General features: G+C 35.4%; 1 protein-coding gene across 1 annotated transcript in view; it reads right to left on the bottom strand.

Annotated features, from left to right (window-relative positions):
• DNAJB14 (DnaJ heat shock protein family (Hsp40) member B14) overlaps positions 1-17,322 on the bottom strand; it is a 42,965-nt gene continuing 25,643 nt past the window's right edge. Inside the window, 5 exon segments of the mRNA XM_075066231.1 lie at positions 1-6,999; positions 11,754-11,926; positions 12,921-13,030; positions 14,605-14,699; positions 15,110-15,295. Of these exon segments, the coding sequence (XP_074922332.1) occupies positions 6,875-6,999; positions 11,754-11,926; positions 12,921-13,030; positions 14,605-14,699; positions 15,110-15,295 (689 nt within the window). The 3' untranslated portion in view covers positions 1-6,874.

Genomic DNA, 17,322 nt, shown 5'->3' with positions numbered 1-17,322 from the left:
TTGGATGGATAATTTTAATTCCTAATGGAAGCTCTGCTCTGTGCAAACTTACAGTAGCACAATATTAAACTATCACAAGTTTGAGGTATTAGCTGGAAAAGAAATATATACACACATGCACACACAGTATTCACAAGTCTCATGGTCCCAAGACCAGCAAACCTTGGTATTGAGTGAGAAGGAATTATGTACTTGTCAGGGAAATTATACATGCAAAGAAGCTTTAAAAACCACATTTCACATAAACCCTTAATATAAGGAATATTTAGGTTTCTGTTCAACATGCTTAAAAAGGAAATTATTTAAATACATTGGAAAAAATTCATATCTTTAATAGTGAGGGTAACCAAACTCAAAAGGGAGCCTGAAACCTGAAGCTTTCCTTCAAGATTACAAAATCATCCAAAAGATTACCAAGAGGCCTCATTCCACCTACTTTCCCTTAAACACACAGACTAGATCTGCATGAAGGTTAAAGGATGGGTTTCTTTTTCCTTCTCCAAGTTTTTCCTATCAGTTCCCCCCCCACCGCCCGCCTTCTACAGCTAAAACTAATGGGATTAGAAATGTAGATGCAGCCATCTATTCTGTTAAATGCTCAAAACTGGACATGCTGATCACTGTGTTCATTCATTCCTCTATCTCCATGGCTCATGCAGATTTAATGGACGAAAGGGATTCTTGTGTTGGTTCATGATCATGAACCTAAATTTACCATGTGGTTACTCAGTGGATTAAAATCCACACAGTTCAAGTGGTAGGCTGACTTGGTTAGGAAAAAGGTGAAGATTCTGAAAGATCAAAATTGAAAGTCTGTCAATTAACAATAATCAAGCATTGTGGGAATTTTACCCATTTTCAGAATATTATCAGTGTTTCTGCTATGATGGTTAATACCCCAAAAGCAAAATGGATTCAAAAAAAATTTTTTTTAACTGAATGCCAACAACGTTACTCTCAAAGGTAACAGTAGAAGGTGAAAGACTGAAATGTTCACAGACCTTATAAAGATAGTTCATGACTTACTTGCTCCTCCCCATTGAGGCCCATTTCCTGTAAATGTATTTTGATAGATATATGTGTATGCATATATTAGTATTTGCACGCGCATGGATTATATGACAATGGATCTGCATGATACTATATATGTATTAACATAACTTCATTTCCCCTTTTGAATATGGTGTCACATAATGCAAGATTGCCTGTATTTTTATAACATACAAATAGTGGTTCTAAATATTCAGTATTTTGCTTGTTCAGATGCTTGTAACATAAACAACAATTTCAACCGCCCAAGGCCACAGGGGCAGATTTTCAAACGAGCTCAGCACCCAACAGCTCATATTGTACTAAATAGGAGCTGCTGGAAACTTTTGAAAATCTGACTGCTTTAAGTGCCTAAATAGGAGCTAAGCGCTTTTGAAAAATCCAGCTCCACAACAAATTCTGAATACTTTTGAACATTTGGCCTTCTGTTAAAAACAAACCAATCACCAGGTCAGGCATAAAGAGAAACAAATCATTCTTGCAAAATATGAAAAGGGCAATTAGTTTTTATGAAAGTTGAGGACGCACCATCTCCTACCAAAAATAATAATAGGAACATAGGATATGATAATGGATTTGCTGCTACTAAGGTAACTCCTAAAGAGATTCCCAATGAAATAAGATCCCTGTAAAATCTTCAACTGCAATCAGTGACCTCATTAACAGATCATGGGAGCTTCTGGTATAATTAAAATGGCTACATGGGGGGGAAATGTGAATGGTAAACAGAGGTTTAAGATTACATTGTTCCTTACTGTACACCAAGAATGATTTAAAAGTAAAATGCAATGGCTTTGCTAAGGGCTGATCCTGCAATTGGTTAATTCCACTTGTTTCCCCCCTCTCCCCCACCACACACATTGAGCCCCACTGAAAGTCCCCAAAGAGCAACTGCATCACTGTCACCTACTAAACTCAAACACGCTCTCACTCTTTCTACAGGGATCACGTACCCTGTATCCCACAGCTTCAGAAAGTCCGTTAATTTGTCAGCATGGATACATATAACATACATACTCAGTCCATGGAATTAAATTACACTGTATTGTATTTAATAAATGGTATGTTTGACATTGATTTCAATTAAATCGAATTTTGCTATTGATTTCAATGAAAGCAGCTTCACGGTGTTTGTATACAGAAGTCTGCTTGCAAACTCAGATCCTAAGAGGGGAAAAAGTATTTGGCTATGTAAAATTGTCATTAAGCACTGTATCTTCAGCAAAATTACTTCCAAGGGCCTGAAAAATCTGAGCTCCACATTTTCTGGTTTCTGCTAGAGTGACAGTACAAGTACTAAAAGGGACAGGAAAACGGGGGGTTTAAATAATGAAATATTTTGATCACACCTACAATATATCTGTGGAATGTGATATTTGTTCTCTTTGGAAAAGAAGCTGAGAAGGCTGCAGTGCAGGCTCTTAAGCAAGGTAAGCTGTCATTGGATAAGAGGGAAGGTCCTCTCATTGACTGGTAACTGGTTAAAAGATAGGGTAGGAATAAATGGTGAGTTTCCAGAATGGAGAGTGGTAAATAGTGGTGTCTCCCAGGGGTCTGTATTAGGCCTGGTCCTGTCCAATGTTAATAAATGATCCAGAAAAAGGGATAACAGTGAGGTGACAAAATTTGCAGATGATACAAAACTACTCAAGATAGTTAATTCCAAAGAGTTACAAGGGTTACAAAGGGATCTCACAAAAATGGGTGACTGGACAACAACATGACAGATGAAATTCAGTGTTGATAAATGCAAAGTAATGCACATTAGAAAATGTAATCTCAACATATAAAATGATGGGGTCTAAATTAGCTGTTACCACTCAAAAAAGAGATCTTGGAGTCATTGTGGATAGTTCTCTGAAAACATCCACTCAATGTGCAGCAGCAAGCAAAAAAGCTAACAATGTTGGGAATCATTAGGAAAGGGACAGATAATAAGACAAAGTATCATATTGCCTCTATATAAATCTCTGGCATGCCCACATCTTGATTACTGTATGCAGATCTGATCGCCCCATCTCAAGAAAGTTATATTATAATTAGAAAAGGTACATAAAAGAGCAACAAAAATGATTAGGGTGTGGAACAGCTTCCATATGAGGAAAGATTAACAAGACTGGGACTTTTCAGCTTGGAAAAGAGATGACTAATGGGATAGGATAGAGGTCTATAAAATCATAACTGGTGTGGAGAAAGTAAATAAGGAAATGTTACTTACTTCTCATAACACAAGAACTAAGAGTCACTCAATGAAATTAAATAGGCAGATTTAAAATAAACAAAAGGAAGTATTTCTTCACACAATGCAGTCAACCTGTGGAACTCTTTGCCAGAGGATGTTGTGAAGGCCAAGACAACAACAGAGTTCAAACAAGAACTAGATATGTTCATGAAGGATAGGTCCATCAATGGCCATTAGCCGGGATGGCTAGGGATGGTTTCCCTAGTCTCTGTTTGCCAGAAGTTGGGAATGGGCAACGGGATGGATCACTTGATTATCTATTCTGTTTATTCTCTCTGGGGCACCTGGCACTGGCCACTGTAGGAAGACAGGATACTGGGCTAGATGGATCTTTGGTCTGACTCAGTATGGCCGTTCTTATGATGACTTTGGTGAATTAAATAAAAAGGGTGAAAGTTTCAGGTAATGATGCCTACCTTTGAGTTCCCCTGTCAGTTTTTGGTTTTACTATCGCATTTTCCTATGTATTCCTCTGCTTCTTGCTGTGTGAAAGATCCACAGAGGACACAGACTCCCTTGAATAGCGAGTCAGTCAGTGAAACTACTACAAAATAATCTTGAAAAATAGATACTGTTTTTCCCCTTCAATCTATCAATAATAGCACTCTTACTCGTAACAATAATAGGTCAAAGATTTCCAGAGGGAAGTTTTTAAGTTGACTCTGTCCCTTTAAAATAAAGTGCTACCTATATTTTAATGGCTATAAACTTTGTCTTTTTAATCTTAAAAATAAGTTTTTTTTTTTAAAGTCCTAAATTCACTTTTAAGTTTGGTTTTAGTTAATCAAACAGAACATCCACTGAAATGTTTACCAAATGTGCAAAAATCTATATTACCTTAAACTGGTAACAAATCAGGGTTCTCAACTGACTAAAACAGAGATGTTATTTTGTGAGGATTTTTTTTAGAAGTCACTGTTGCAAAGGAAATAAATGGGCTTGGCTTTGCTTCTTTATTACATATCAAGTTGGTCTACAAGGATCTGTTTTGTTAAATGATTTTTCTCAGCTTGTTTTTTGGTTGAGAAATTCAGGTTCTGTGCAACTTTAAAAGAATCCTTACAGATTACCTTTAAGGTAGGCAGGTATGGGAAGTAATATCCATACTTCCCCAGTCCTCATACCCTGGTCTCAGTAAGAGAGACTGCAAATACTTAATCTAGCAAGTGTTAAGCAGCAATTTGCAACCAATCAAAACATGTTTTTGAAACAGAATATTCTTAGAAAGGTAATTATTTTTCTAATAATTTATAATTCAATGGAATGTAGCAGCCTAGTTCTAACTGTGCAGTAACTATATCTTTATTGTAAGCAGCTTTATTAAACACATTTCTTAACTGTGGTTTCACAGCCCCAATATTTTATAGACACACTACGAAATCATTTCCCTTTGTGTTCACTGAAAAAATGGCACCCACAAGCATACAGGTGTATCTATGAAACAGGAGGCCAGTGCATTTGTTCAAGACCATTGAAAAAATTCCTCTACTAAGACAATATAGAGAATTTGACAAGTTCTTTGATGTTATTTTGATTTCCAAATTAGCATATTTATGATGCTTTCAGGATACTTTTAGAATTGAGGGAATCCACATTTGCTTGCTTGCTTTACTTCTAAGGCAAACTGCAAACATTTGGATGATTTCTAAAATAAACAGATGAATGCGAAGATACATCATTCCTCTCTCCTTGCCCCAAAACCTGGTTAGTGAGGACATTCAGCACAGAAACCCTGCTTGGTTTCAGTTTTCAGCTCTTCGCTTTGAAGTTCACCTTCGATTTGTACTATGAAGACTACTTTCAAAAGACCAAGAATGTTTTGGTTTAGCTATTAGCTTTTTACGTCACTAGCCAGCCTGTTCCACGTTACACAACCATTTACAATACTGGGCATTTCCAGTGAGACACTTTAGAAAAGGTACACACAAAAGGCTTAAGGGCTGCTCAAATTAGCAGCATTTAATGTTGCTCTAAGGATTAACTATGCTCACAAAGTACACCAGTGTAAATCTAAAGTAAGCCCAATGAAGTGAATAGGGCAGTGACTTCAGTTGAAGTAGTCACACTGTTAAATTCTACTCTCAGGTTATGTCTCCTTGCAATTTGATAAATTTAAAGAGAGAAATTCTCTAACAATGTACTGCCGTTATTACCAAACAGCCAGAATTCGCATATGAAAGACACAATATTTTGCTATGTTGCGTTGACAAACAGTACAATGATGTTGAAATTTCACCTACTCAAAACACTTATTTATTTCTATAGGCAGCATACACCCTGTATCCAGCTGTTTTCAAAATGTCCCTTACTTTGTGACAGCATGTGAGGATATATATAACTTACATGTTCAGTCCATAGAATTAAATTATACTTCATTCTATTTAATAGTTAAATAGTATGTTTTCATAGGAAGTCCATCCAGCAACACTGTGGACTGAAACAACTTTCTATCTTGTAACTGCCTCTTGTTCCTGTACTTGATCGAATTTGTGGAGCTCTGATCACAGCAGATTACAAACCAGCTAAGCATTTAATAGTTAGTTGTCAGAAGTGTTAAAAGGCACAAATCTTGACTTGAGCAGTGATTTTCCTGTTCCACTTGTGATGAGTGAAAGGGAATTAGTTTCAGGATACTAGCGTGAAATGAGAAACTGCAAATCACCCCAGAGGAAACATTTTTTTTTTTTTTTTTAAAACTCTAATTACTATTGCAGGTTTTCCTTCTACCTTTTCAGTGAAAAATAAGGAACCTGGGAATGCATGTTCAACATCCTTATAGACTTGTATTCTACTGAAATACCAAAGGGCAGGGTTGCTGTAAATTACTCCAAGTCCTAAAAGCAACGTTCATAACTTCTGTACAGCACTTTACAAATATTTACCTTTAAAAGAGATTAGTGAAGCTCTTAGTTTTCTTAGTATTGGTCAGAAATTCTTAAAAACAACAGCTAACTGCTACTCTACGCCAAATCAATTTATCCCAACATATATTTAGGAATATATACTGCTATATTTTTAAAATATCAAGTTCTTCTCAGCTGGTAAAGCCTGAAGATTGTACATAAAGTTACAGATAAAGTGTTTAAAATTTTTTCTTTAAACTACTCACAGTTGACATCTGAATACGGAGTGATGTAGTCATACTATTTATTTCATCAGTGAAACAAAATATTTTATGGAGCTAAATTTCTGAGATTTTAAATAGAAAGTCATTTAACTTGTATATACACAAAGTGTTCTTTCCATAGATATTTACATGACAAATGTTAGAGGAGAACCACTATGACTAAGGCTCTACAAGAGTGGCATCCTTTCTGAGCTACTCTCTCTGCTGAAAGAATTCACGGAAGCCTTTGAAATAAAATCTAAACAATTAAAATATGTAAACTGACTTTGTTCTATATTTCATAGTAGGTAAAGAAGCCATTAAATGAAATTTCATCATAAGGATTCTGGAAACAGCTACACAGTAGAGTTTTACGTCCACCCTCTTTTCAGCTTTCAGGATGAAACTAAATCTCTTCTTCACTTGACAGGAGAGAGATAATAGCGTACTTAAGGATGCACAGCTAAAATTCTAGTTCATCCTCCTCGATAGATACTGGTCAGCCTTTCTAGTTCTTTGCAGTTGTCCATTGCCAAGGAGTCTGCTTTCATTCGGAGGCGATCATCTCGGTATACTTTTGCTGCGTACAGCAAATCTGTTTCTTAAAAAAGAAAAAGATTTTTAGGGTTAAACTACTAATTGTACATGTATGTAGGACTCTCTCACTCAGAACTACCCCAAGCGTCTGACATCTAAATCTTCCCCACACCTTGCATCACCGTTTTCTGCTCCCAACTAATAATCATAGTGACATCAATTTGTAGTTTTATTGCAGGCTTCAGCGTTGCTGCTAGTTTGAAGTTCAATGCTGGTAACAGGCTTTCAGTGTTCTTATATTTCAATCCGTACTTACAGATTTCAGAGAGATTCCCTATCCCCCATTACTTGCTTAAGTAAAGATGTTGACCACTTCACTTCTGTGGTCAATGATCTTATGTATGATCTTAATAATGCACCTCTAGTTATCCTGGCAGTGTTCAAAATCCATTCTGAGAGTTAAATGCCTTTTAGATCTAGCTGCCTAGTTCACTAAATATACAATTTCTCCGGCATAAAATAATCCCTGTGTTCTGTTTTATAGGAATGCCTACCAGTCCTACATTGTGGAGTATCTGATCCGTATAACATCTCTTTTTCGGTCTCAGGTTAAAATTCTAACTAATAAATCATTCACTAAAAGACAAACAGCTTTGGAAAGTTTTTAAAATAGCAAAGAATGACATCTAAAAAAGCACCACTGAACACAGAGCAGATAGTTTCATAAATAAAATACAAAGCAGGAATAACTTATTACACATACAGAAATGCTAATTTGTAGGATTTGTTATTTCTTTTCTTTTTAAAAGCTATTTAGGAAGTTTTAATATGTTTACAACATCAATGCCATGTAAACACCACAAACAAAATGATTATATTACTGCATAATGAGAAATTTTCATCAAATCCCTCCAATTTAACAGGGCATTACCATATTACAGAGTGAGCCTTGTTACACCATCTAGGACATATTGTTTCCGATGTATTTATTAAATAGAGTCAAACTTCTGACTCTACTCTTGTTCAGCTTCACTTCTGCCATTGCCAGTACCTACTCTAGAGTATTGTCTTTTCCTTCCCTCCTTTCCCTGGTTTCAGAATCTGCCAATGTTTTTTAATCAGATCATATTTTCTACCTCTGAGGTATCCTCTTGTATGTCTGAAATGTGGATTTCTAAGAAACTGGAGTGTATATTCCCCTCGTTTCAAGACTCTAACTATGTAATACTGATTTTTGAAGCTGAGAGTTTAAGTGGGAATCCCCATCTTTAGCAGAGCTCTGTCATCCTGACAGCTGCTATAATCTCCCCTAGCCTCTCTCCCCTCTTTTTTTTTTTTAAAGCTTGGGCTAGAGCTGGTTGGAGAATTTTGATGGAATCATATTCCACTGGAACACGTGATTCTGTCTAAACTGAAACAGTTTGCAAAAATAGGTTCATTTCACTTTCATTTCAGAAACAAACCTTGAAAAAAGTTCTAATGTTGAAACATCACATTTCAACTTTTTGGAATGTAACGTTTAGATTTTTCATTTTGAAATGACTATTTTGATTTTTTTTTAAATTTTTTGTATTGTTTATACAAAACATTTAGATTGTCATAACAAAACATTTCAACCTGAAATGATTTTTTTCAGGAATTTTCCTTCACAGATCATTGAAAAGTTTTAGGCTTCCATTCCGATTCAGAATGAAGCCAAATTCCCAACCCTTGAAAGTGTTTGCAGATGTAACTGCTGCACACAGCTCTAGTTAGGACAGAAAGGTTCTGGAAAAATTGCAGCTTATTCCCTTTGAGTACAAGCTGCAGATGCCCTCTTTTTTCATAATTAAATCTTTCTGCTGATAGTGATGAAATGTCACAGTGAGAACTGCTAAGAGGCCCAGGTGGAGAAAGCAGCCCCTTGTGTGCTCTCTGCCCACCAGAGCTCTGACTGATCAACTCTGTAACTGAAGTTATTGTGTAGTCCCTTTGTTAACACCTGTTTCTATTTTACAGTGGTTTTTGCATAATGCAAGATGCAGACGAAAAAAAAGGTGGGGAGGGATGCAGAGGGTAGGAATTCTGCAGAAGTTCTCTAAATCAAAAATTGATTTAAAAAATATCTCATCAAAGCAGGGGAGGCTTTGGGGTTTTATTTTCTTCCAGGTTTAAACATGTAAATTTGAATATTTAGTTCACTATAATATGGTTAAAATAGCAAATCCAGGTAGGGGATCAGCATGTGGCTGAACTAAATGGCTGCTGTAGTCTGAATTCTAAGGAGACAGCCAAGTAATCTGCCTCTATTGATCCCTCATCCCCCATAACTGCTAATCCCACCCCCCCCCAGAAAGCAGACCACAGGGTTGCAGAGGAAAGGCCATTCAAAAACATTCCCAAATTAAAAAAAAATAAATAAAAATCTCACTACGAAGTGTTTCAGGCTCACAGTATGGGAAGGCCTCTAACTTCATTTTGAAGACATAGCACCCAAAACAGGGAGGAATGAGTGGGCTGAAGAAAATCAACCACCAACCAGGGCGGACATTAGGAGTAGATCTTTGAGTCTGACTACAAGACATGATAAGACATCCAAGATTGGAGCAGTAAAGAAGGAAGTTACTGATGTGGAATATTGAGTCTCTGTGTTAGAAACTTCTGGCCTAGGAAAAACAAGTGATAGCGCAGCACTGCTAGAGCAGAGAGAGAGAAATGTAGCATAAATTGGATAATATGAAAAAATAGATCAAGGAGAAACAACAATGGACTTAATGGACTACCTAGGAATTCTGAAGCAGAAAATCCAATTTGGTGTGTAAAATTATGGTTTTACTTCACAGAAAGATTGTGTAGCATCTATTATGAGATGGTACCTATGCACTCTTATTATCTTAGTACCCGAGCATGTCTCATTTTTTTAAGCAATATTTTAAAGAGAAGTCACATTGACATTTAAAAATCTACAAATAAATCTGTATGTTTCCTATTCTAAATAGCAAAAGTATCTTGTAGAAAAATAGGATTTAGCTGAAAACCTTTTTTTTTTTTATGCAGGAAAATGTTATTTGACCACATTTTATGACAGGAAATTTCAAAATGAAAGTTTTCATTTCTAACTACTTTAGGTTTCAAAACTGAACTATTTTGATTTTTTACTTTTGGAATCTTCATCCATCCCCTTTTCATCCTTGTTTACTCCCCCCACCTTTTATTACTGGAAAAAAGCAAGCATAAGGGGCAACAGAGATTAACAAACCTCAGAAAGCAGGAAAAATTATTTCTCTGTCTTTTTTGTACTTTTCCCCTCAGGATGATGATGGATAGAAGTGTGGGTTTTTTTAGTGTGAGAAGGTGGAGAATATACTCTTTAAAAAAAAATCTGAATTAAAAAAAAGTAAAAACAAATTAGAGAAAGTACTATGTGTATTTACTTTCCATAAACAAGTGAGGAAGTGTACCCCTTCCTACTTTCATACACTTAAAAAAACCCAAAACCTCTATCGCATCAGTGTTTATAATTGGGGGAAAAAAGCGGAATGTGAAGAGGGGGAGAGGAGAAAAAAATATCAGAATTCAAAACTCAAAATTTTGAACTAAAATTTTTTAATTTAATTTCAAAACTTCTCAAAAACTGAATGAAAAGTGTTTGTTCAAAATCTTCCATGGGAAAAAAATTATTTTGTCCAACTCTAGTACTAAAGAGGATGTGCTCTAAGTTTTACTCTAAAGGATGTTAATTTATGTTGAAGGGACAAAAAATAGGGATCTAATTTTTGTTTCTCTCTGTTGATTGGTCCATGACCAATGAGTGGAAGACTTTATGGTTTTGTAAACTTCTGTACTGGTCCAAAGAATATCTAGTCCCTGTAGGTTGTGAGATATTAGATGTTAAAACACAGGTCATTTTGCTTTCTCACTTCAGTTTTGATGTGATTTTTTGCAGCCCTGCTTTCACAATCTGACAATGTTTTATATCGCTCGCATGTATTAAAGGATTGGATTTGAGCCCTATCCCTTTTAAAAAGTAGCTGGTTAAATTATATCTGAATTGAAGTGGTAAGAAAAAAATTAATAGGCTAAACAACCTTTTTTTAAGATCTGGTATTGCACAAGTTGCTAGTTCTTGGAGGGAGATAAAATGATAGAATGTGAAACATTTATTTTGGGCCCCAAAGAGGTACATGATATTGAAATTTCAATTTGTCATTTTCAGTCTGGTCCAGGACTAAATACAGAAAGTTCCAGATGTCAGGTCAGAGTAAGTTTTCCTTCTACTTTCCTTCATTGGGTGTTTGTTTAAAAAAAAAAAGCATTCTTGTCCCCATGTATGGACTGAGGAACAAACGCTAAGCTACATGGCTAACAAGGAAGTGGATGTGTGGGAAAAGAAGTGATTCTGCCATAACAGGGATGACATAAAACAGATTCAGAACTGCTTTGTGAGCTGTCTCAGGGTAGGGGTAATGAAGAGTATTGATTTTCCATTACCAAAAGTAGTCAAATAAATAAGTCTGTCATTCAATGCTAAAAAATTACAGCAGTTCACTTTTTAAGAAATGATCACAGGTAACAGAACAAATCTATCGTTTTGTAGGTGGCAGTTGTTTCCTTCAGTCATCAAATGAAAACCTTGGGAATTAACACAGACTACTTGGTGTATTTTTAAAATGCAACAAACGTGAAAGACTGCCTTCATATTGGTTCCTTCATGCCAATCACATATAAACGCTTTTTAGTAAAAATCATCACTTAATTCTATTCTAATGCAGAAATAAGCTTTTCATGGTAATACATGTTTTTGAGAAGTGCCAAACATTACTCATTGGGTAAACTTACTTTGCTGCCTCTCCTTCCAACAGTTATTTCGAATGTTAGACACGTAGTCCTCTTCCACACTCTTTTCCACCTTCTGTAATGACACTCCTTTGTATTCATTTCTGAAATCCTTGTTGACATAATAAATGACACCCAGGTTTTCTGTTTTCATTTTGATGGTCTGCCCTGTACCACTGTAAGATACACATGCTTGTTATTCTTTTTATATACACAATGTGTATGTTTCAAATGTTGCCCTTGGTGAAGAGCAGCAATAAGGTTTCACTGAGTACACTATTTCAAGGTACAGATAAGTCGAAGTTGTAATGAAAAGCAGTGTCAATGTCATGTTTAACAGAAGAAAATGTTTACATTCATATGAAAATAGAACTTCTGCCTTTTACCTCTTTCCATCTCCAAAAGTCATTTTAGTAAGTCATCTTTGTTTTAAAAACCTTATAAATAAATAAGGTGTATATAACAACAAACAACACTGGAACCTGGCAAAACAGAAAATTAGGTCCCTACCCTGCAGCAATCAAAACCATCAGCATCTCACTCAAAAATGTTTTACTGCAGCCCTTGACAAATCCACCTGCATGCTGGCATACTGTGGATTAAAAACTCATGGTTTGTGCATGCTCTGGAGGAGTGGTGCTTGTATCACAGGAGCTTGGTCTCAAAAGATAAGAACATCTCTCTCCTGTGGAGCTCAAACTCTACAGGAGAAGGAGCCTTCCTTATGTGAAGTTCAGCAGATCTGCAAGAGAGTGAGAACCCTTCAAGCAGTGATAGCAAGTAGGCTAAATCTATTCACTATTTATTTCCTGGATGATTTGTCAAGGGAGTTATTTCTTTTAAGAAAAAAATGGAGTTTCAGATACCCCTCCATCTTAAATAGCCATGAGTTTCAATACCTTTACTCCCTTCCAGACAGGCAGGGATAAAATGTTGTAACAAAAGTCTACTCTGGGTTGAAGGGGAGAATAGAGAATTTCTCCAGCTTTCATTATAATTCAGACCTTAACAACACAGGTCAGGAGGTTGTTTTTGTCAACTTCCTGACTTGATGCAAGTAGAAGATGACTCCACAATGCAGATGTTAAAAAAAGACATGCAAAGAAATAAAAAGGGCATTTTAAAAATGGAGAAGTATTTTTTTAACAAATTTAAATCAGTGTTACTTACGATCTTGGGTATAAGGCATAAGGAGGATTAGAAACCATCAGCTGGCTCAACAAAGAGACAAGGATCAATACAATAATAGGCATCAGCTGGATGAACATAGAGAAGCCTCCCTATGGAACAGAACAGATAAGATTTGGACATTTCGTCAAATCAGGATCAAGATAGTACGCAAATTTGGCAGGGTTTAATAATCTAAAAATCCAAAAGACCAACTACTTTCAGACCAGCTACAAAATTTAGGCACTGTCAGATATCCCTACCCCAAAGCCACTAATAATTATTATTTGTACTGTAATAATGCCTAGAGACCCCAAACAAAAATTAGAACCCCATTGTGCTAGACACTGCACATACACAAGGAAAAGGCTTTCCCAAGCAGCTTACAATCTAAGTATAAATGGCATTAATTAGTTAACAGGAATGCAATAGATATTGCATCATACAACACTGAAGAGATGCATTCAAAACTCCAGAGATGTAATTCAACGCCCACTGAAGTCAATAAGTCTTTTCACTGACAATAGACTGGACCAGGTTTATGTAGACGTCAAATAAGTAGCTAAATGCAGGTACACAGCAGGCCACACCTAGGGCTTGTCTGTAGTTAGTGCAGAACAGTTATTCTTAAGTAACTGCATGTGTGAATGCTCTTCTCTACTTTAAAAGTGGATTAAATTAAGATAAATGGGAATAAGGCACACTTACTCCAGAACAAGAGCATCCACCTATGAAGTTATTCTCAGGAGTAGCTATTGTGTTTTAAATTAAGTTCCTGCCTTAATATCAAGGTGGAAAAAAATCGGATTCTTAAATTGGATTTTTTTATTTTGTTAATTATAAGAAGTTCCTTTTTAAAAATAAACCTATTTAAAAATGAAATCTCAATTTAATACAAACTATGTTAACGCCTAAACTTCTTATAATTTAGTTGTAAATGTGCAACATGTTTTGATAAGAGAAGTTTATATATCCAAAACATTTAGTGTTTTAATTAAAATAAATTCTGTAGTTTTGTGCTGTTTAATTAAATTCCAGTTACCATCCTAATTCAGCTTGACACAAATCATGAGCAAAATTTACGTAGTATATAAGCGATATCAGTCACTATTTTTAAAATACTAAAATGTAAAATTAATAACCTGAAAATGTTATGATATATAATTGCTTAAATAAATTCATATAGTTAGAGTGTACCCTGCTAGGTAGCAAAAAGATGTACCACATCTAGTGTAAAGACTATTTAGTTGTAAATCAACATATGTTAATAGTTATATCAACCAATGAAGATGCAAACTTTCTTTAGAAAATAACTGAACTACGGATAGAAAAGTTCATTAAAATTGATTATTTAAATTAAGGGTTTCCACTTGGTGATTTAAATCCATCTGCCCTACTTAATCCAAATTAATTTTCAAGTATAGACAAGCTCTTAGTGACCAGAAACTAACTCAAATAATTTAGGATGTTAGTTTGGGACCTTTTGTTCTGTGTACTTCACTTTATGCAAATCCTCATGTCTGTTTACCAAAGGAGCTAGGGTGCCCCACACTAGGCCTGTAAAATATTTCACTTGCAAATTTACGTGTTCCTACAGAGCAAAAGATTCCCCTGCAATCATGCCATGTATATGACTACAATCTTCTCTCTCTAGCAGTAGTTTCAAGTCAAAAACACTCAAACATACATCACCCCTCTCCTCTTCTCTCTCATGTCCACTATGACGGTGTTGATTAGGATGACTGTAGCCAGCTCGACCATTAGAAAATGAATGTACGCTACCTACAAAAAGAAACATCAATAGTCAAGAAAACACCAGTTATAAAACACGCAAGATGAGCGTGAAACTAAAATGCCTTGATGACTATAGACTGGGGAATTAATATACGGAGTGTGACATTTAAAACAGCTCCTATTTAAACGTCTTATATTTTGAAAGGTGCATTAAATAAACAAGGTTTTATTTTTGAAAACCTACAATATTTATGAACTTATGATTTCATGTTCTCCTGAGGTCACCATAGCAATCAGAAAAGGAAACTAACAACTTTAATATGTAGCAATACACAGAGGAAAATAACTTGCTTACAGTAGATTAGGAAAATAATATTTTGGATTAAATATTCTAAAAATCATATGAACTCTGTAGTACAGCTCTGATAAATGTCCATGAAATATTAATGAGTAAATACCTGATGGAAACGCTCCTCCGAAGAACATATTGAATAAATCCTCTGGAGTAATATCAGCCTCACAGCCTCTGTGGAAATTAAATCTACCATTGCCAGGCTGATTGCATGCCTGCTCTTCACTGCCTGTAAGGTCATATTGCTTTCGTTTTTCTGGATTGCTCAGCACAGCATATGCGTTTCCAATTTCTGAAACAGGGAACAAAGAGTGCTCAAACAAATCAACCGTAAGAGCTGTTCTGTAATTACAGCTGTAGTTTCAGTCAAGAACTTGCTGAAGATTAGCATCATTCATAGGTGATACTGTACGTTACAAAGTAAACTGCAGTGCAACAGGGTGTCCAGAAACATCTTAGGTTCCCTAGTCCTTCCAAGGCCCTGTATCATGGTAAAGTAGCTAGAGAAGGCTGGACAGTTATGTTTATATCTTCAAAGGAATGTCTTCATCTGCTGAAATATTTCCCCCTCACTGCAATTTAAAAAAAAACATTGCTTTAATGTGAACTCAAAAATCAGGTAATTGCAAAAGTTTGGCTTGAGCCAACAACATTAGCTCTACCTTGCAGCGTCTCCTGTATATTTTATGGGTTATATTAATAAGAATAATACATTAAGATTTACATTCAATAAGAGTAAGACATATAGAAAATACACATACAACATGAGAGTTAATATTAGTGAATCAACCTTAACTTTTGGAATTACCTGACCTGTGTGTGCTTGATCTTGGTTACTGAGGTGCAGCTAGGGCCATATTTTTTAAACTGTCATGTGACACTGCTAGCAGTGCTGCTTTTAAATGACAGACCAAGCTACAGAGATTACACGGAAGCTGTGCTATAGACCATACACGTCGAATACAGTTATCAAGGTTACTCTGCCTCAGGGTAAAGTTGGTGGTGAGAGTTTGACATCCTCAGCAGTGGAGAGAAATTAGAGAGAAGTCAGTCAGCTCATAACAAATACACAAGAAGAAAACCTACTGCAAAAAATATTTTACACAAGATTTTTTTAAAGTAATCTTTTTTTGCTTATGTTGTGCCAAGAAAGATCACAGCCTGCTAATAACATCATAGCAATTCAAAAAGTTTTTTTTTTAAAAAGGAATTTAGAGGAAATAAAAAGAGACTGATCAATGTTATTAAAATAAAAAGAAGACACTCTTGGACCACATAGTAAAATATGTTCCAAGAGATTTGAAAAGTGAGTTTAATCTTCATCTGGTTTTTGTATTGAGAAAATAGTCTTACATTCTTATTTCATACCATGTGATCTACTAGTCTCAAACACTACACTAAGTAGATTTTCTTAAAAAAACAAACAAAAAACCCAACAACCCTCTTGATTAGTAAATTATAAATACAAGTTGTCTGGCAGTACTCCAGAGACTGATCAAATGATACTTCTGAAGTGTTAAGAAAAATACACACGCCTATTAAAGCAGTTGGGACTCCAACATTCCCCTGCACCATTTTCAACCCAAACACTGAAGTAATGTGCATTTGCTGAAGAACCAGAAAACGAGTAATTTAGTTTAAAACGTGCAACCTGAATGAAGAGTGAAATAATGAACGTTTGATTTTGGAAATCTCAAAGTTAATACTCGAAAGTATTACTCGTCACAAGGTGAAAAAATCTAAAAACTATTTTTTAAATTTGGCAGTGACCTTTTAAAACAAATTATATAATTTATAGAAGAAAGTTTAGCTATCAAGAACATGTATAACTATATTAAGACAATTATTAGCATTAAATTGATTGTTACGAGTAATCTATTTCCCATTTTAAACCCTTAATGTGTCATAATTAGTACTTTTGGCGAGATGTACACAGAAAGTTTTGATCAGGGTTTAAACTAGAAATAAGAGGCTTGACAGTATTTTGATTTGTTCCATCACCCAACAAAAGACCATGTAAAATGAAAGAATGAAAAGATACCATAGTTAGATTGCACTTGAGAAAAACAATTATTTCTGAAAAGTTCACATTTTCCTTCAAGTATGTGTGCAATATTAAAGGATGCTTTTTCACCAAAAGCTTTCTTATCAGCAATTTAGCCTGATCCAGGAGAAATCTTGGCAGTCCTAGCTCTCTGGATATTAAATTGAGGAAGCGTTTGGTCAAAAGGCAGTTGGAATTTGGTCCAGTTTTGAACAAATCTGTTTTTGTCTGAAAAAAGTTATACATACAATACTCTAAGAAAAAGGTAACATAGC

Source organism: Chelonoidis abingdonii, chromosome 5 (genome assembly GCF_003597395.2).
Source record: "Chelonoidis abingdonii isolate Lonesome George chromosome 5, CheloAbing_2.0, whole genome shotgun sequence".
Lineage (NCBI taxonomy): Eukaryota > Metazoa > Chordata > Testudines > Testudinidae > Chelonoidis > Chelonoidis abingdonii.
This window is presented reverse-complemented; position numbering and strand designations above follow the sequence as displayed.